At 33.8% G+C, this 21049-nt stretch overlaps 1 protein-coding gene and 1 pseudogene across 2 annotated transcripts in view; one reads left to right on the forward strand and one right to left on the reverse strand.

Annotated features, from left to right (window-relative positions):
- Positions 1-21049, reverse strand: part of TECRL (trans-2,3-enoyl-CoA reductase like) — a 123260-nt gene that overhangs the window by 49414 nt on the left and 52797 nt on the right. For both annotated transcript variants that reach the window (XM_047092152.1, XM_047092151.1), the window contains exons 3-6: positions 20209-20253; positions 14730-14833; positions 4933-5048; positions 880-985 (exon numbers count right to left, since the gene is read on the reverse strand). In XM_047092152.1, the coding sequence (XP_046948108.1) occupies positions 880-985; positions 4933-5048; positions 14730-14833; positions 20209-20253 (371 nt within the window). The remainder of the gene's footprint in view (positions 1-879; positions 986-4932; positions 5049-14729; positions 14834-20208; positions 20254-21049) is intronic.
- On the forward strand, positions 5117-13243 carry LOC124520386 (exosome complex component RRP43-like; annotated as a pseudogene).

Below are 21049 nucleotides of genomic sequence, written 5' to 3' on the forward strand. Positions count from 1 at the left end.
AATGAGTTGTTTAATCATTAGTAAAACCTGTCTTGATAGAATATAAAGGGAAATGTCCTAGTTTTAAAAGTCCTAGGCTATAATACTGATCTTGTACTGATATGATAAATCTTAATGTCTTCTGCAGAATAGAAGCAGCTAGTCTAAATGAGTTTTGAGGTTTCTAAGAGTTTTAGGGTTTATTGTTTTAATACAATGACAACAATAGAATAGCTTGTTGAAATTTTTACAAAACAGGTATTCGCCAAAAAAAAAACCCCAGGAAATCTTCAATAAGGAAATACTTCCTATTGAAAGTCAATATTAAATTGGAATTAGTACTGGAAAATTGAATTGCAGTATGTTATATCATGTACATTTCCACTTTAATATTTCATAAAACTTCCCATTTTCTTGACAGCTCTTTGATGGGATGGTTATTAACTCCTGCATTCACCATTTTTGGAAGAGCAAAGACACTGTCATCACACTGACAACTGTCATCAATACAGAATGTAGTTTCATCATTTCAAATATAGGTCACACAGACCTATATTTACACAAAGGTTCATATATGACATCCCTCCTCTTCAAGTGGCACTTAAAGAGTCTGAATTCAATGCTAAGTACTTCCAAAATCAAATGTGCCTGAGCATATGTGGCCTGTAACATAAAGGACATGGCAAATCTTTTATGTAGGGTCATTGGTTGAGGGCAGCTCCAGTGAAAAAGGTCATGGATGAAGTGGCATTTCAGGAGCAGAGGTTTATGATGTGCTGATACAGTTGAACGGAAGAATCTAAGCATAAGGGAAATAAAGATGATTGCATTATTTTACGGATGACCCAATACACAAAATTTCTCAATAGTAATTAAAATGACAAAACATATCAATCCCACCTTTATCAAATTTTTCAAAGGTGTATGTCCTGCAGAAACTTTATGGACAAATAAGGTTTCCAAAAGATAGCGGATATAGTGTATACAATGACAGAAGCAAGCCACACTAGAAAGAAGATAAAAAATGAACATTAAATTCACTTCCAAGGTCTGGCTTGCCTTCTGTATAAGACGTTTTATTATTTATTTTTATTTAGTTTGCTACAATATTTATTAGGAAATGTTTCTACTAATCAAACACTAATGTTTATTTCAATATTGTTATGCTAGAAAATTTCTAAATTTATTTCACAATAAAAGTACTATTACAACACTCTCTATAAGTTTACTTCTGATGACACTCAAAATATTTTATAATACCAGTCGTAAGCTATATGCTCGCACCTACCCCAAGAATACATAAAACTATAGATGGACTTATATCAAAATACCTCAAGAATGAAGCAGAAAATGTACACTTTTGTTTTGTTTTAGTATGGTTGACATACAATGTTATATTAATTTCAGGTGTACAACATGGTGATTTAACAAGTTTATGCATTATGCTATGCTCACCCACAAATATAGCTGTCATCTATCATCATACAATGCTATTACAATATCATTGACTATATTCTTTATACTGTGCGTATTACTCCTGTGACATGTTTATTCTGTAACTGGAAGCCTGTGTCTCCCTCTCTACTTAACCCATTTTGCCCTCCCCCCCCCCCCCCGCTTTCTCCCCTTCCCCTCTGCCACTTGCTACTACATGGATAGACCTATGCTATTATGCTAAGTGAAATAAGTCAGATTGGGAAAAACAAATACCACATGATTTCACTCTGTGGAATCTTAAAAAAAAAATAAATGAAAACAAAAACACAACAAAACAAATGAATAAACAAACACACAAAAAGCAGAATCAGACCTGTAAATACAGAGAACAAACTAATGGGTGTCAGAGGGGAAAATGTACAAGTTTTAAAAATATCCAAAATCGGGGCGCCTGGGTGGCGCAGTCGGTTAAGCGTCCGACTTCAGCCAGGTCACGATCTCGCGGTCCGTGAGTTCGAGCCCCGCGTCAGGCTCTGGGCTGATGGCTCGGAGCCTGGAGCCTGTTTCCGATTCTGTGTCTCCCTCTCTCTCTGCCCCTCCCCCGTTCATGCTCTGTCTCTCTCTGTCCCAAAAAAAAAAAAAAAAAAAAAATCCAAAACCTACTTAGACTTCATTTGACATTTTATAATATTCAGAATAACTTTTTCATTGTTTGGTTTTCCTTCAACAAGAACCACACATTGAAAAAGTTTGAACTTCATTTTTTATGGAGTCAGGACAGCTTTTTTGTTTTGTTTAGTTGGTTTTATGTTTGGTTTTTGCCTACCTAACAAATTGTAATGTCTTGTTTATCTCTTTGAGTATTTGTTTTGTTGCTGTTGTTCTAAGTTAACATCTCTCTTGCCATTTATAAAACTATTAGTTTAAAAGTAAATGTCAGATGTGATTTACAGAAATATATATTCTTGCTTATGCTTAAAATATATTTCCATTAAAATCTGTACTGCATTTGTTAAAATCATAAATTTCAAAAACTGACTTCTATTCAAGATAATCAATATGGATCAAGAATTGCATACTTAAGCCAATAAAGTTTGAACATAAAGATCATGTCATTTACTCTATGTAAAATCAAACATTGAGTCTCCCCCGGGAGTTTATTTTAACAAAATGAATTAATGATTTCTGGTTAATGATATCAGTGACTTTAGGGAAAACAAACACAAATCAACCTGGCTAAATCCCAGGGAATTTATTATTATTCATTAATTCATAAAAATATAAGTTTGCATCTATCAGGAGAGGGGCATGTTCTATGTGCGTATATCTATGAACAACAGACGAATTCTGTGAGAAGTGAGAAAACAAGTGTGGATATCTGGGGGCAGAGCTTTCTAGACAGTAAGAAAAATAAAAGTAAAGTTCTAATTTAGGAAGATGTCTTATGAGCTTAAAGGATTGATGAGGGAATCAGTATCTTTCCTACCTTGTTGGTTCTTTGTTAGGAGTATTTCTATAAATCCTTGAGTGAGAAAATTTTCCATTTTATAAGAAAGCATAAAGTGAGGTTATGCCCAGCTATGTAGCAGATCACTAAATAAGAAATTTTAGTTCAAGCCATGGTTAAATTAGTTCACTTATTTTTCTGCTCCTACAAAGCACCAAATTTCTTTGTACCACAAATAATTTCCACATGAAGATTTGCTAGTTAAAATCTGACTCATCCTTCCAGAAAACAAAGAAAATGGTTGATATGCCACTTTCTTAGAAAAGCCAGCTCAGAACTCCCATCCAAGTTAGGTTCTTCTCTTTTATAATCTAAAAGTGCCCAATGTAAAATAAATATGTTTGTAATTGGTTCATCCTTCTAATCATTCAAAACACTTTTACTGAGTACTTCTTGTAAACCAGGTCATGTTAAACAGTGAAGCTAAACTGAACATGAAAGTAGACCCATCATAGAACTTTGTAGAGGGAAAGATACAAACAAGTGATTATGTGAACATATAATTTTAAAGTAATAAATTGCATAAAGGAAGAACATTTCAGTAGCATGCTTGTCATACAAAGAATAGGAATGGCCACCCAGAGTAAGAAATACTGAACTTTTTTTGAAGTTTAAATAAGAAAGAAGAAATAAGTAATTGGGATGGGAGAAGAAGGATAGCATGTGTAAATGTCCTTGTGAGAAAGGGAACATGGTAGGTATCAGGACAAGAAAGACCAGTGTGGCTGTGGCACAGAAATGAAGGGTAAGGGAAAGCTTGATTTGAGATGAGAAAGTCAGAAGTGAAATCACTCTCTATCTTCTAGTATTCCTATGACCTCAATTTTGCTTATTTTTTTTTAAGTTGATTTATTTTGAGACAGAGAGAGAGGAAGGGAGAGAGAGAGAAAGGGAGAGCATGTGTGAGTTGGGCAAGAACAGAGAGAGGGAGAGAAAGGATCCCAAGCAGGCTTCACGCTGTCAGAGCAGAGCCCCAGGTGGTGCTCAATCTCACAAACTGTGAGATCATGACCTGAACCGAAATTACGAGTCAGATGCTCAAATGACCGAGCCACCCAGGCTCCCCTGAATTTAGGCTTTCCTTAAATTTTGTTCCTTATTTCACTTAGAGTTTAGTCATTAAATCAGGTTCTTTTTTTTTTTTATTAACAAATTGCTAACACTACATCTCAGTTTAGCATCTTGAATAATTATTCTTTCTCTTTAATTTGGTAGTAAGCTGAGAGAAATACAGAGACAGACAGAGACAGAGAGACAGAGAGACAAAGATTATTTTCACAGTATGTTATATATTCTGCTTTGATAACTGCCCTCATCCTTTTGTGTACCTTATTTTTACTTTTCACTTTAAAGTAAAATTTAATTTTGGATTTTGACCAACTAAAGTTAACTTATAAAACTTTTTTGGGGGGAGTGCCTGGGTGGCTTAGTTAAGTGTCCGACTTGGCTCAGGTCATGATCTCACAGTCGTGGGTTTGAGCCCCCGTGTTGGGCTCTGTGCTGACAGCTCATGGCCTGGAGCCTGCCTCAGATTGTGTCTCCGCCTCTGTCTGCCCCTCCCCCACTCGGGTTCTGTCTTTCTCTCAAAATAATAAACGAATATTAAAAAAAAAGTAAACTTATTTTTTTCCTATTTAAGTGTCATTGTTTCTTTCCTACAAATTTTGCCCATATTTTTAGAGAAGTATGTATTTTATTATATTTTATTTACTATTACATCTTCAGCCCTATATATGACCTCTCAACTTTATAATCTTAACCTTTTTGTGATATTTTTAAATTTCCAGATTTCTCCTACTATGATCATTATGAACTTATATTATCTCCACTTTAAGGTATATTTAATAGTTCTTTGTATATAAATTTGCAAGTTGGTGTGTATACATTATTTAAAGTTACTTAAAATATATTTCTATAACTGTCATCCTCTTTGAGCTTATAAACAACCTTAATATCTGTGTGCTAGTTTTATCTCCTCCTAACCTATAGATATGATACGTATTACTTACTGTACCACTGGGTGGCGCAATCTTCTAGAGCTCTCTTTCATGTCATATATGTATGGGATCCTCAAATAAAAGAGGAGATATATCAGCAAAGGTCCTGTGTATTCAGCCAAAAATACCTGAAAGAAGGTGATATAAATAAAAAATAATAGAATGTTATTAAGATTTCCATGTAAACATAATAAGCATGTCCACCGGCAGCCTACTGAATAAACTGGTAAATTGGATAGGTAGCATTATCTATTATTTAAAATGTATTAGACTGTGTGCTAACAAAATTAACAAGAAGTCTTCCTTGGAAGAACTAGTCAAGACTTAAGGAAAGAACAATTATCAATGGTGAATTTAAAATAAAAATATTGGGGCACCTGGGTGGCTCAGTCGGTTGGGTGTCCGACTTTGGCTCAGGTCATGATCTCACAGCTCGTGGGTTCGAGCCCCGCGTCGGGATCTGTGCTGACAGCTCAGAGCCTGGAGCCCACTTCAGATTCTATGTCTCCCTCTCTCTCTGCCCCTCTCCTGCTCACACTCTGTCTCTCTCTCTCTTTCTCTCAAAAATAAATAAACATTAAAAAAAATAATAATAAAATAAAAATGTTGAATTTAATGTAATGATTTCTTCACAAAGGAGTTTTTATTTAGCTAATCAAACCATTATAAACCTATTTCTTTGTGTCTCCTCAGTCCCAAATATATTCCATCTTCTATGTAAACTGTCTCTGTCGCTGAATGGAATTGGCTACAGTATCCTTTTTTTTTTTTTTTTTAATCTTTATATGGCTGTGTCATCTTGAATTCAATTGATTTGACACTGATTCAAATAGAAATAATTTAGTTCTCTCTTTTGGAAATTTTAGACCTTGATTCTAATGAGTCTAAGTAGGTAGTTAAAAGGATTGCCTTCTGAATTCTGAAACTGAGAGTCAACCATATATGTGGAGAGAGATATCTGATCTATAGAGAAATAATCATAAGATTTGGAAAGATAAGTGGAAACAAGGCTGTTTGATTGCATGAAGTTTCACCAGCTGACTATTTTTCTGATAGTTTTCTAAATCTTATAACTGTCCATTATTTGGTTTTGTTTTGATGCTAAAACAAGATTAAAGTCACTCTGGAATTTCAGAGAGAAAAAGGAAAATAATTTACCTCTGAGTGTTCAAAGAGAAAGGATACAAACATGACAATGATAAATTCAACTGCCATTACTGCTTTGCTTTGTTTTTGCCAATTTTCATCATTTTCTAAGAAAGAAAATGTAAAGCTGCACATGTTTTACTCAAATATACAGGTGTGCACATTGATTAAAAATTATGTTGTTATCTCTTGTGAGAATTTTATGTAACTGCATCTTTATAATATGTATATGCTCATAATTATATATAGAACTATATATACATATATATAAATATTTAAATATGTATAAATATTTATATATGTAGGTTTGTTTAGTTTTTTTTTTCATTTAACAGTATTTATCATCTCATTAGCCAAAAAAGACTTTTATATGAGGGTAACATGCAACATCTGACAAATTCAGTATCAAGCAAACCCTTTACTGATGGACTATATTAATTTATGGCATACAACATGCCTGATTATTCAATGTAAAGAAAAAAATGTTTACCACTTTTGAATGTCTGATAATAGAGTCTGGTTAATATTCCAGAATAATTAGAATAATTGTTCTATTAAAACAAAATATTCAAAATATTTATTTCAATGCCATCTGATCTAGTCAGGTCAACTTTGAGCAAGTCTTCCAGTAATATATCAGTAATGAAAAATGTTATGAACAATAGTTAACCTTGATCATATGTCACTCTTTATTAAGTTAATAAAAATGCTATCACAAATATGAAGTTTCTTGGAATCAGGAAATTAAACTACAGTTTTATCTCCATCATACCCTAAAAATAAATCAGGAGAATCTGCTAGCTTACAGTAATATGTTCTAGGATGCCCAATATTTTATCACAAATATTGTGCACCTGAAACATGGGGGTTAAAATAGTACCAAAGTATGAAGGCTGTACCCTGACCTGAAAGCATTAGAGAATGATAAGAATAATTTTTGGACAATGCATTTTAAAAAAAAAGTCTATTTGGGTGCAAGTAGAAAAAAAAAGGAAGAGAGGTGTTTTATTAAACCTAGAAAGTAATAAAAAAGTAGTTTCAGAATAAATAAAGAGCCAGATAGAGAAAAATAATAATTAGACGCACTTCTGAAAAAGGATTTTTTCTTCTCCTACTAAACAAGAACAAATTCAAAACCAAAGCCAAAGAAACAAATAAATGTGCTGCTTATAAGGCCGAGCAAATCAGATGAATTTACAAAGACTAGGAAGTCCACTATAAACCAAAATTTAGTGGAAATTATATATTCAAAATAAGCAGATATCTTTTTTTTTTTTACTTTGAAGATGCACACACACACACACACACACACACACACACTACTTTTAAATTCCAACTTGTTTCCAATATCATTTTCTTGCTTTTGCTTTATAGAATGTTCATTCACTGTATTGAACTAATGTATGGCTCAAAATGTAAAATTCAATGATACTAGGAAAGCTAGGTAATTGAGATTTGTTTTTGGAACTTATGTGGAATATTCAACTTGGGATATGTCTAAATTGAAAAAGGAGGAAGACAATAAGCTGTTTTAGAAATATAAATTGAAACACACAGCTGCAATTGTTGCAAATTGATTAGAATCTTTGTGCTTAGATTATGCTTAATGCATTTCATTCTCTCTTGAAAAAAAAAACTTTTTAGCCTTATTATTATTAGGATACTGTGGACTTCATATCTTTTTTTAAAATTTCAGTTGAGGGGCGCCTGGGTGGCTCAGTCGGTTAAGCGGCCAACTTCGGCTCAGGTCATGATCTCGCCGTCCGGAAGTTCGACGCCCGCGTCGGGCTCTGTGCTGACCGCTCAGAGCCTGGAGCCTGTTTCGGATTCTGTGTCTCCCTCTCTCTGACCCTCCCCCATTCATGCTCTGTCTCTCTCTGTCTCAAAAATAAATAAACTTAAAAAAAAATTCAGTTGCCAGTTGAAAACAAAATAAATTGCACATTTCATAGTTGTTGAAAATTACTGACAAAATAAAGTAGTGTTGACCTTAACCTTCTAATGATGGGAGAGCTATTAAAATTATGAGAGCATTTCCCAATAGTAATATCACTTTTTACTGAATGAGAAGTATTGAAGCTAATATAATACTTAAAGAAGTTTTTCTCTTAATTTAACCATTATATGAATAATATGTAATGGAGAGTTTTATTCTAGGTTATTCAAATAAACACTGTAATGAGATCAGCAAGATAAATTGATCAAAATATTTTTCAGTGTTCAAAGAGCTACTGAGTCATTGAAGAATTAGAAAGCCAAGATATTTTAATCAGGACTCTGGAATAGTGATTGAATATAGGATGTGAGGATATGTCTTTTTGTTTTGTTTTGTTTTTAAATGTTTATTTTTGAGAGAGAGAGAGAGAGAGGGAGAGAGAGGGAGGGGCAGAGAGGGGGAGACAGAGAATCTGAAGCAGGCTCCAGCCTCTGAGCTGGCAGCACAGAGCCCTATGAGGGGTTTGAACCCATGAACCATGAGATCACGACCTGAGCCGAAGTCAGCCGCTTAACTGACTGAACCATCCAGGAGTCCTTAGGATATGAAGTCTGATAGCACCCTGGAAAGAAGACTAAATTTTTTGAGGGTGCCGGAGAATGGAAGGACAAAAATTGTTGGTTGGCATTTTTCAAAGACAGAGAGATAGCCTTATAAAATCTCCAGGTTTTGGGTTGAGACCTAGAAGAGTTACACTCTAGGAACAATGATGAAGCAGGAGTAGATCTGTCTTTATAGGTGCTAGAGCTCAGCCTGAGATCATTTCAATCATCAATTGGATTAAGATGACCTAGACCAAATAACGTCATTAGTTCTTCTGCAGGAAAATAAGTCACTTTGAAAAGAAGTTAATATCATTCTATGCCTCAAGTTATCTTTAGAAGTTTTTCATAAACATTTTTCTGCACTAGGTCAGAAATGTAAGGGTGTAACAGGAGTAAAGACATGTAATCAGGGGCGCCTGGGTGGTTCAGTCAGTTAAGCGTCTGACTTCAGCTCAGGTCATGATCTCACGATCATGATCTCACGATCCTGGAGTTCGACCCCCGCGTTGGGCTCTGGGCTGATGGCTCAGAGCCTGGAGCCTGCTTCCGATTCTGTGTCTCCCTCTCTCTCTGCCCCTCCCCCGTTCATGCTCTGTCTCTCTCTGTCTCAAAAATAAATAAACGTTAAAAAAAATTTAATAAAAAAAAGACATGTAATCAAATCCAAAGAAACAGCAGATTCGAAACAGATAAACTGAATACCCACATAACAGAATTATCAGACACATACATTTAAAAAATGATCTTTGTATGTTCAAAGAAATAAAAACCAAAGTTGAGAATTTTAGCAGATAGTTGAAACCTCTGAGAAGAAAAATATGGAAATGGGTGTGTGTCCCAGGAGAATACAAAGAGAATAATGGAAAACCAACTGTTAAAGAGATTATGATAATTTTCAAATGAAATATTTATACAAAACAGAAGACTCAGGTTACACTCTAAACCCAAAGCGGGATAAACAGAAACAATCATAACTGTATCATTTTCTGACAGTGATAATCAAACAAAAGACAAATTTCATATGAGCCAGAGAAAAGGCACATTAATTTCAGAAGACTGTAGTGGACTTTTAGAAACAAGGGAGTCAAATATCAAAATAATGAAATTTTGTGAAATGAAGACAAATATAACTGCCAATATGGAATTATTTTTTCCCGTAAAAAGTATTTTCCAGAATAAATGTTAAATGAATATATTTAGAATGAATATGACAGAACTAGAGTAAATTACTAAAGATATTCTTCAGGAAGAATGATAATGATCAAAGTTATAAGAGCAGCATTAGAGGTACTAACTAAATTACAGTGAAACTGATAAATCTAAATAAGTATTGGCCATATAAAATTATAGTAGTTGGGGTGTGCCTGGGTGGCTCAGTTGGTTAAGTGTCCAACTTTGGCTAAAGTCATGAACTCATGGTTTGGCAGTTCAAGCCCCCTGTTAGGCCCTATGCTGATAGCTAAGAACCTGGAGCCTGCTTCCGATTCTGTATCCCTCTCCCTCTGCTCCTCACCCATTCTCACTCTGTTTCTCTCTGTCTCACAAAAATAAATAAACATTAAAAATTAAAAAAAAAATTTATAGTTGTGGATTTTTACTTAAAAGTACCTAGAAAATTAAAATATATCACAACAATAGAAGATGAGTCAGGAAGAGCTCAAATGTCATAAAGTCATTCAATTATCTATGAAATATCTTCACATCAGCAAACCTAAATTCAACAATGTATATGAATGTTCAATATATAAAAGTACACATTATATAAAAAAAAGATATATATTATAATCTCTTGGGTAACCAGTAGAGTTAGTAAAAAAGAAACCAAAATAACAGTGAGGCTAATAGACAATAAAGTATGACAATTAATTCCAAATGGAGCAAGGAAAATAAAAACAAAACAAAAGGATTGTAGAACACATGAAGCAAATTGAAAGAAAATATTAAGTTTGGTGATAAAATTCAATATCCTTTATAATAAAAATAGACTATGATTAAAATGTAAAACATTAAACTATTATACCACTAGAAGAAAACATAGAAGAAAGCTCCCAGACCTAGGGCAAGACAAAGGGTTCTTTCCTATGACAGCAAAGACAAGATCTTTAAATCATTGACAACTTAAACTGCATTAAAATTGAAAACATTTTGCAAAGAAAAAGAAAATCTCATTAAGGGACTGAAAAGACAAACTAAAAACGGAAAACATTTGCAAAACACTTAGCAAAGGACTTTATCTAGAATATAAAAGATAATTTTGAAACTCAAAAGTGTGTGCTAAATAAATGAAAACTTATGTTTATACACATACCTACACAAAGATAGTTAACAGCTTTATTTGTAAGAGCAAAATATTGAAATGCCCATCAGTGGGTGAATAGATAAACAAATGTCCATCAGTGGGTGAATAGATAGACAAACTACTACATTCATACAACCAAATACTACTCAAAATAAAAAAACTGAGTATTGATATATGCAACAGATAGAATGGATCCCAAAGGCACTATACTTAGAGAAAATTAAACATCAATCTAACAAAAGAACCTGTTTAATTCTATTTATAGCATTTGACACATGACAAAAATATAGAAATGAAAAACAGGTCAGTAGTTGCTCCAGGTTAGGGAAAAGAGTGTGTAAACATAGAGGGATAATATGAGAGAGTTCTTTGTGGCAATGGAACAATTCTGTATCTGATTGTGGTTTTAGATACTTGAATCTTCCCAAGAGATAAATTACACAGAAGTATAGGCACAGACACGAATGAACATAAAAATGGTGACAAGTGAATTTGATATTTAGTTAATCGGATCTATATAATGAGGATTATTATATTAATCTTTTATCCTAAGTCTTTCAATAAGTTCAATGAGGCAAATATTTTCTCAATAATCTGTGACAGCACACTCTTACTTGATGAAAAATATTATTAAAATCTTAATTTTGACCTTGTAAAGAGACTGTTTCTAAAAAAAACCAAAAAACAAAAACAAAACCCAACCCTATGATAATGCCTTTATTATAGGAGCACATTTTAATGTTTTATAAATGTATAAGAATGTTAGGTGCAGTAAAATATTGCTTTTATTGTATAATTTACTTGATATAAAGTGGGTGTGATTGCAATGTAATGTGTATATTTTTAGCATTTAATAGGACTGACTCATTTGGAGCAAAAGATTATGTGAACCATAGGGTTGATTTAAAAATTTCCATCCTATTTCCAGAGTTCTCTTTGTCACCTAAATGACTTTCCTCTCAAATAAGCTATAATTTTCTAGTACAATTGTCCTAGAATTCCACCTTAGCACTTTCTCTGCTCAGTGCTTATCCAAATGATGCAGCTGGAATTTTTAATGAACTCACCATTAATGCCACTCGGCTTGACACAACTTCTGTAGACAGAATTCCCTTTTCATCATAAATGTGGACAAAGGCTATGAATATTTTAACCTTTGAAGATCAGAATCTGCTTGTCTAAAATCTCCTTTAGTAAAGGTCTGTTGATAACACATTTAAGTATTAAACCCTTTGCTTACATAATGCATGCATTAATAGGTTCTTTTATAAATATTATACTTCACAAGGATTCAGAATATTCTAAACAGTGTTTTTGTACAACAAATTAGTACTCAAAACTGAATCAACAAACTTTGAAAACTAAAGCAACTATTTAACCAATAACACTAAAATATAAATAATGATCTAAATTTAGGAATAATATATATTAAAGGAGAGATTGTTAGAAAAGCAAAAGATGTGACAATATTGTAAGTAATAAATGCAAACTTGAATTTCTCTATTTGAGGATTAATAATAATGAATAAATTGTCCTGTGTTTGGAATAATTTTGAAAATTGAATGAGCACTGCCGTCCAGATGGAGGAGAACTTGGTGAATTCAGAACCACAAGTGTCCACATTGGTTCAATTAGTACTGCAGATGGTTCCACGTTAGTGAAGCTGGGAAATACTACACTAATTTGTGGAATTAAGGCAGAATTTGCAGCACCACCAACGGATGCCCCTGATAAAGGATATGTTGTTCCTAATGTGGATCTACCACGTCTGTGTTCCTCGAGATTGCGGTCTGGACCTCCTGGGCAAGAGGCCCAAGTGGCTAGCCAGTTCATTGCAGATGTCATTGAAACACAGATAATTCAGAAAGAGGACTTATGCATTTCTCCAGGAAAGCTTTCTTGGGTGCTGTACTGTGATATCATTTGCCTTGACTATGATGGGAACATCTTGGATGCCTGTACATTTGCTTTGTTAGCAGCTTTAAAAAAGTGTACAGCTACCAGAAGTTACTATAAATGAGAAACTGCCTTAGCAGAAGTTAATTTAAAGAAGAAAAGTTATGTGAATATTAGAACTCATCCAGTTGCAACTTCTTTTGCTGTATTTGATGACACTCTGCTCATAGTTGACCCTACTGGAGAGAAGGAACATCTGGCAACTAGAACCTTAACAGTAGTAATGGATGAGGAAGGAAAAAACTATGTTGTCTTCACAAACCAGGTGGAAGTGGGCTGAATGGAGCTAAACTTCCAGACTGTATGAGCCAAGTGGTTAGCAGACACAAAGAGGTAAAAAAGCTAATGGATGAAGTAATTAAGACTATGAAACCCAAATAAACAACCACCACATTTTGAAAACGGATTTGTAAAAACTGTATTTGTTACACTGTGCACAAACCTTTTATACTAAATAAATATCAAACTACATTCTTCTGGAAAAAAAAAAGAATGTTTAACTCTAAAGGGAAAACTTAAAGCACTGCCGATGATAATGTTGAATGTTGATTGTTGTTGATGGTAAAAAGGAAAGCTATCTTAATACAGAAAATATTAAAAATGCAGTCACATCACAAATATGGAATAGAGTGTAATCAGAAAACCTTTAAAATTCTAAAAAATATAAAATAATTGAATAGAAAAATAGAATGATTGTACTATTCTTTGTATATCAGTATCAAAATTATTTATCAAATTAACTCTTTTACTGCCTCTATCACTAAATATCCCCTAGTATTTCCTCTTACTACTGAAGCTATTCCATCTATCTATTCCACTACTCATCAATAGTTCAATGCTTGTGAACTAGTGCTAAAGTATGTTCTCTCTTTCTTAGTCCTACATGTCTTTAAAATGTTTTTTTAGGGGCACCTGGGTGGCTCAGTTGGCTAAGTGTCTGACTTTGGCTGGGGTCATGATCTCGCTGTTTGCGAGTTTGAGCCCAGAGTCAGGCACTGTGCTGACAGCTTACTCAGAGCCTGGAGCCTGCTCCAGATTCTGTCTTCCTTTCTCTCTGCCCTTCCCCCACTCATACTCTCTCTCTGTCTCTCAAAAATAAGCAATTAAAAAACATTTTTTAAATTTTTTTAATGTTTTTTTTATTTTTGAGAGAAACAGAGACAGAGTGTGTGGAGAGGGGAGGGTCAGAGAGAGAGGGAGACACAGAATCTGAAGCAGGCTTGAGGCTCTGAGCTGTCAGCACAGAGCCTGATGTGGGACTGGAACCCACGAGTGTAAAATCATGACCTGAGCCAAACAAAGTCGTATGCTCAACTGAGCCAACCAGGCACTCCAGTCCTACGTGTCTTTTAATGTAGTTTTCATTCTTATAATGCCATTGGATTCAGCTGCCACCACTTTGAAAGCTCCTCCTTCAAGGAGAACCAAAAGTATGCCACAATCTCCTAACTCAAAGATGTCTCATTACTTCATTCTGATTTTCCAAAATGTCTTCCCCTTGCCTTAGAACATTTTTTATTGAATATCCTATCTCCTCTCTTTCCAATATCAAAAGTCTTCATATCCCCAGGTTCCTAGAAGGAAGAGCCAAAGAAACACCATTTAACTAACAGCATAGAGGAAGCAGAAATAGGACCATCAGTCCTAGGGTAGATTGACACTTAAAAAAACAAGTTGCCCTTGTTTTTCCAATCGAGTATTTCCATTGCTCTAATTCTTGTGTAAAATTTTGGCCACTAATCCTAGTAAGCATGGAAAACTTAATATACTATTCAGTATAGTATTTAGTTTCAGTATGAATTTATTTAATAACAATTGTCCTATCAAAACGTGGGACATGCATATTGTATTTTAAACTGATACTTACTGTAGTCCAACTGACCTGTTGACCTAGGTCTGTAAAATAGAGAGTGACAATGGAGGAAGTTGCAATGCTTTGAATGGTTATGTAGTCCTTCAAAAAGGGCCCACCTTAAATAATAAGGAAATAGTAATTTAATACAATTTCAAGGTATAGTCATTTAAAAAAACACATTTTTTAATGTGAAACATGTAAAAAGCAAAGGATAAATTATACATAGAAATTTCAATGTATTATGAACATATAAAGTAAAATAAAATGTGAACAAACCCATTTTATAAGTGATATCAGCAATTTTTCAATGTACAGTGGTTTCCCACCTCTACCTAAACAAAGTTCAGACCACCATCCGCTACTATCCTGTTGTGTTCTGAGAAAATGTAATATTAGATAATATCATAATCAAATCTAATACAAGGTATTTTTATAGTATAATTTAGGGTATCAGTAGATATAGATGTCAACTAAATGCTTTTATTATATGATAAATTAGGGTGAATACGTTTTAGTGGTCATCGCAAAGCACTAGTGGAGTGACATGATATATGTTTTAGAAGATCTCTATGGATGCTGTGTGGAAACCGGGAGGAAGGGGAAGCAAGATTACTTAGGAAAAATTCAAATTCATCAAGCAGGGGACTTTTTTTTATCTTTATTTTTGAGAGAGAGAGAGAGAGAGAGAGAGAGAGAGAGAGAGAATGAGTGGAGGAGGGGCAGAGAGAGAGGGAGACACAGAATCTGAAGCAGGCTCCAGGCTCTGAGCTGTCAGCACACAATCCAATGCGGAGCTTGAACCCACGAACTGCGAGATCATGACCTGAGCCAAAGTCGGATGCTTAATTGACTGAGCCACCCAGGTGCCCCATGCAGCGGACTTTTTAGATTAAGATGGCACTGATAGAAATGTTAAAAATGCATCAATTTTAGATCTGTTTTGAACACAAAGCAGGTTCAACTTGAGAGGAGAGTATATCAGTGAAATAAAGACAGCTCTTAGATTTTGGCCTGAGCATTTAGGTGCATTATAATTTGGGGGTGGAAATTAAGATTTAAGTTAGGGCATGTTAAGTGTGTGATATTTATTAGACATTCAAGTAGGAACTCTCAAATAGTTGGGTAAGTATGTCTGTAGATATCTGAAAGTCATTAACATTTAAAGCCACGCTGCTTGATGAGATTATTTATGTATTCAGTTTGGAAAAAGAATGGAAACTAAGACAGGTTTCTAGCACTCCAGGCTTTCAAAGTAATAAGAGAAACATACAGCAAAGATTACTTGGAGTTTCTCATGAAATAGGAGGAAAATAAACAGAACCGATGTCTTAGAAGACATGTAAAGGAAATGTTCCCTTCTTAATAATAAACACTAGATAAGTCTGGCATGTGTGTACTAAAAGATATATACAAAGATATTCTTATTAGAATTATTTATAATTGCAAAACCATTGTAAAGACTTAAATGTTCATAAATGAGATAATGGTAAATATAATTTATTTTATTCAAAGATGTACTATACAGAAAATACACTAGAGCTAGACTAATCTCATAAGTATAATGCAATTATTATTGCCATTGTTGTTGTTTTGTTTATATTATTCTTTATGCTAATCTATTTGTGATTTATATTATCCTCAGTCATGGAAAAGTGTTATTTCATTCTCTTTTTTGCAAGACACATTGAATATTAGTTTATGACTATTTTAGATTATTTTCAGAATCCAATACATTGATTTGTAATTACAGGTATCTTAAAGTAAGATAAAATATATAATTGATATATACTAATTTTGAATATTGTATTTGATAAATCCAATATGAATACAATAGGCTATCATTCCCTTGATCAGGTTATGTTATGTGGCTTCATAAGAGAGATTATTCAAGTGAGTCTGAGTTAATCATGTATTATTTAAATCTGCATGAATAGATAAGAGAAAGGAATTCAGGTTCAAAGTACTAGAGTACTAGGAATAAAGTACTAGAAAGATTTCTGGAATGAAGATGGAGAGGGCCACATGGCAAGAATGCAAATAGTCTCTAGGAACTGAAATGGCCTATAGGATGTGACAACTAGCCAGGAAGTAGGAACCTCTGTCATACAACCACAAAACAACATGAATTCTTCAAACAAGAATGAAGATGGAAATAGAATTTTCTAGAAGTCTTGAGATGAGAATTCAGCTCAACCAATACCTTGATCAGCTTTGTGATATTCTGAGCAGAGAAGCCAGCCATACTGTATCTTCAAGCTAATAAATGAGTGTTAATTTTAATTTGTTACACAGCAGTAGGAAGTTAATGCGACATAGATCAAGGTAAAGACTGATATAAAAATGGTCAAATATCTTGACAATCATGTATGACAACAAGAAATGTTAATTGGAACAAAAGAATATGATAGCCTTGTAACACCAAAAAAAAAAAAATGCTGAAAACATCTTTACAACATACATCTATGTATTGTCACCTTTGAGGAGGGGGTTCATTTCTATTCCTGTATCACTTGATGACTTCAAGGAACAGAGCATTGGAATATTTTTTATTATTTTTATTTTTTATTGGCATATTTTTAAAATGTCCCATCAATATCACATTTGAATAGAAGGAATCGAGAAAATCCAGGAATATCATTAATAATGCCACTCAGACTCAGTAATCCAGGAACTTTGCCCCTGGCGTTCTATGTCTATGTATGTTTTCCAAAGGGAGAGGAATATGTAGGGCCAAGAAAATATGCCTAAAACAGGAGCTGATGCTGTCTGTATCATGTTTCAGCATATATCATGCTTCAGCCACTTAAGGCCCCTGAATTTCCTGCCCAAATTAATTTAAACAAATCATCTTTCTTGGGCATTTCTTCCCAAAGTGGACCAGAATCTAGGGTATGTACCTAGGGGTTTTTCAAAGCTGTTGTATAAAGGGTTTGGATGATTGGAGCCAGCAATGGGAAGGACAGGGCTAACTCTTCACCTCTCTATTGTAGAAATCCAATAATTTTAAGGCTTGGAAATTTAACTCTGTGCTTCCAGAACATTATTAAGTATATTAATCAAGGTAAGAAGAGAGAACACATTTTAGTTACCAATTTGTATGACATTTATTACAGAAATCAGAGTTCTTTACCATTCCCATATCTGCACCATTTGCAATATGAGTTTTAGTATCTCTTATTAAGACTTGGTGTCCATTTCCTCACTTCCTTGAATATAGGTTAGCCTAGTCACTCACTTTAGCTAACAGAATGTAGGGCAAAGATCATGTGACACTTCCAAGCCTGGGCCTAAACAGTCCTTGAGTTCTTGTATTCATTTGTTTGTACCCCTGATTCCACCATGAGAACAAGCTCATAATATTCCACTGAAGCCTGAGAAATCACATAGAGTAGAGAGGATTTGATTGGCTGAAGTTATGACCAACCTAGACCAGTCACCAAGAACCTACCAGCTGACGACAGCTGATTGAGTGAACCTACACAAGTAAGGCCAAGTCCAGCTCAGCTCAGCACAACCCCCAAGCTAAATAAATATTTGCTCTTTTGCCCACAAAAAGCAATGTTTATTATTTTCTTTAGTTTTTGTGGTGTCTTTTGTGTGATGAAACTGTAAAAGACTAAATTTACATGATGTCATTGCTCACAGTACAAGTATTCTGACAAATATATTCTAGCAGGAAATATAGGTAAATATTGAGGACCTGCTTTGTTTCAGTGTTAAGTTTTATTTCCTTAATACTAATAGCTATAACATCAATCAGCTATAACTGATTGATAAAGCATCTACCATATGCCAACCATTATAGTGCTTTATAAACATAATCTTATTCAACACTTATAAAACAAAAACCAAACCGTAAGTTTGGTTCTTTATTAGCTCCCCTTTACAAAAGAAAAGATCCTATAGATAGTTAAGTAAAAGGTTTAAAATTCTGCATTACTTCAAACAACTTCTTTCTACCATATCTTGCTTAGCCTGCTAAATTAATTGACTCTTTTTTTCAAATATGACATCATACTTTTATTCAAGGACACTTAATGGCTATATTTCATTTAGATTATACCCTGTAAATGTATGTGAGGAGTAATCAAGTAAATACATGTGAGGAGAAAGTAAAAAGTCACATTCACCAGGAAGGTTGAAATAACAGAAATTCCAATTCCTTATAGTGTTCTTCAAACTGAGTTATATTTTACATTGATGCCTGTGGCATTCTAGAGTTATATATACATTATATACTAGTCATTATATATATACATTATATACTAGTCATTATATATATACTATATACTATATAATATATATATACATACTAGTCATTATATATATACATTATATATATACTATATATATATATATATACTAGTCATTATATATATACATTATATACTAGTCAAGTTCAGCAAACAATATCACTATATAATTTTATATTACTTAGCATCTATGTGTTGAACTACATTTATATGCTCGGCATATATTAGGCTCTGCAGAGGCAAAAATAAACAAGATAATGAGTCTTCTCTTTTAGACTCTAGGAATTTGTCTTGGACATTTGAGCTTGGAAGAATTTGGGACCATCAGGAAAGTGTGACTTCCAAGAATACTATGTATTCCTATGTTTTCAGCATAGAGGTTTCAAAGAAAGGTGTAATATCTAAGAAACAATGAAAGCAAACACAACAGCTTAGATCCAAAGAAATCATCATTTGTCCTTGAGTAATGGTAATATGAGAGAAAAGATGGCCTGAATATTAGCGAAAGTACAAGGAAGAAAAAAAGGAGGCCGTTCATTACAGTGTAAAATAATTAGAGATTGAAATTCCTTAACAGATGTGTATTGTAGATTTACTATAATTGACTTCAAGTAAGTATTTTCTAAAACTTATAACAGCTCTTCTTGAACAAGTCCAAATTTAAGATCAAGTTGATGTAATGTTAATTACAATGATTCTTAAGAGAGCTAACTTTTAAGTGTATCTATTTATAAATTTTCTGAATGGAAAATAGGATTTGACAGTTTGAGAAACTTGAGGCTTAATACTGGATATAATATTTTCCCTAAAATTAATTCATTTCTGCTCCTCATTACCTCATTTATTTTGCTTTAAGTAGAAAATAAGAGAAAGAAAGAAAGAAAAAGAAAAAAAGAAAGAGAGAAAAAGAAATTGCTGACCAGTATCCCTGAGAACCTATTAGGAGGGAGTAAGATGAGAGAAAAAAGCAGTAAAACTTTTAGAGATAGAAAGATGTTAATTCAGATCCTGCATCCAATGCATGTTGACAGTGAATATGTGAAAATTATCTTCTTGAGACTAAAATTCCTCATCCATAAAAATGGAGCACTAGCTTATTGGGAGAATCAATTGATATAATTGATTTACGGCACTTATTACAATGCCTGTCATTTAGTAAGTGATAAATAAATATTAGCTATTGATGAGAGAAAAGGGATTCCAAATTAAATAAATAGATCAATGAAATTGTTTCTTACCTCGTTCTAGCTGCAGGCCAACTCTAGAAGGGTACCACTTTGGACCTGTTCAATGAAAAATAATAGCATTTAGTTGTCAACACAAGTGTCAACACAGTTTAAAATCCAATAGTTTCTTTGGATAAATACTTAGAGTGCAAACGCTGGGTCATAGGGTAGTTCTATTTTTAACTTTTTTGAGGAAACTTCATATCGTTCTCCAGAGTGGCTGCATCAGTTTGCATTCCCACCAACAGTGCAAGGAACGTTCCCATTTCTCCACATCTTCAGCAACACCTGTTGTTTCTTGTGTTGTTAATTTTAGCCATTCTGAGTGGTGTGCAGTGATATCTCATTGTGGTTTTGATTTGCATTTCTCTGATGATGAGTGATGTTGAGCATCTTTTCAAATGTCTGTTAGCCATCTCGATGTCTTCTTTGGAAAAATGTCTATTCATGTCTTCTGACCATTTTTCATTTGGATTATTCATCTTTGGGTGTTGAGTTTGATAAGTTCTTTACATATTTTGAATACAAATCCTTTATCAGATATGTTATTTGCAAATATCTTCTCCCATTCCACTGGTTTCCTTTTAGTTTTGTTGACTGTTTCCTTCCCTGTGCAATTTTTTATCTTGATGAAGTCCCAATAGTTCATTATTGCTTTTGTTTCTTTTGACTCAGGAGACATATCCAGAAAGAAGTTGCTACAGCTAATGTCAAAGAGGTTACTGCCCGTGTTCTTCTCAGATTTTCACGGTTTCAGGTATCACATTTACATCTTTAACTCTATGATCCAGCAATTGCATCACTAGGTATTTACCCAAAGTACACAAGAGTACTAATTCAAAGGGATACATGG

This window comes from Lynx rufus, unplaced genomic scaffold (genome assembly GCF_022079265.1).
Source record: "Lynx rufus isolate CCGP_SWC_20201006 ecotype Redwood Valley unplaced genomic scaffold, mLynRuf1.p SCAF_3, whole genome shotgun sequence".
In the NCBI taxonomy this organism is placed as follows: Eukaryota; Metazoa; Chordata; class Mammalia; order Carnivora; family Felidae; genus Lynx; species Lynx rufus.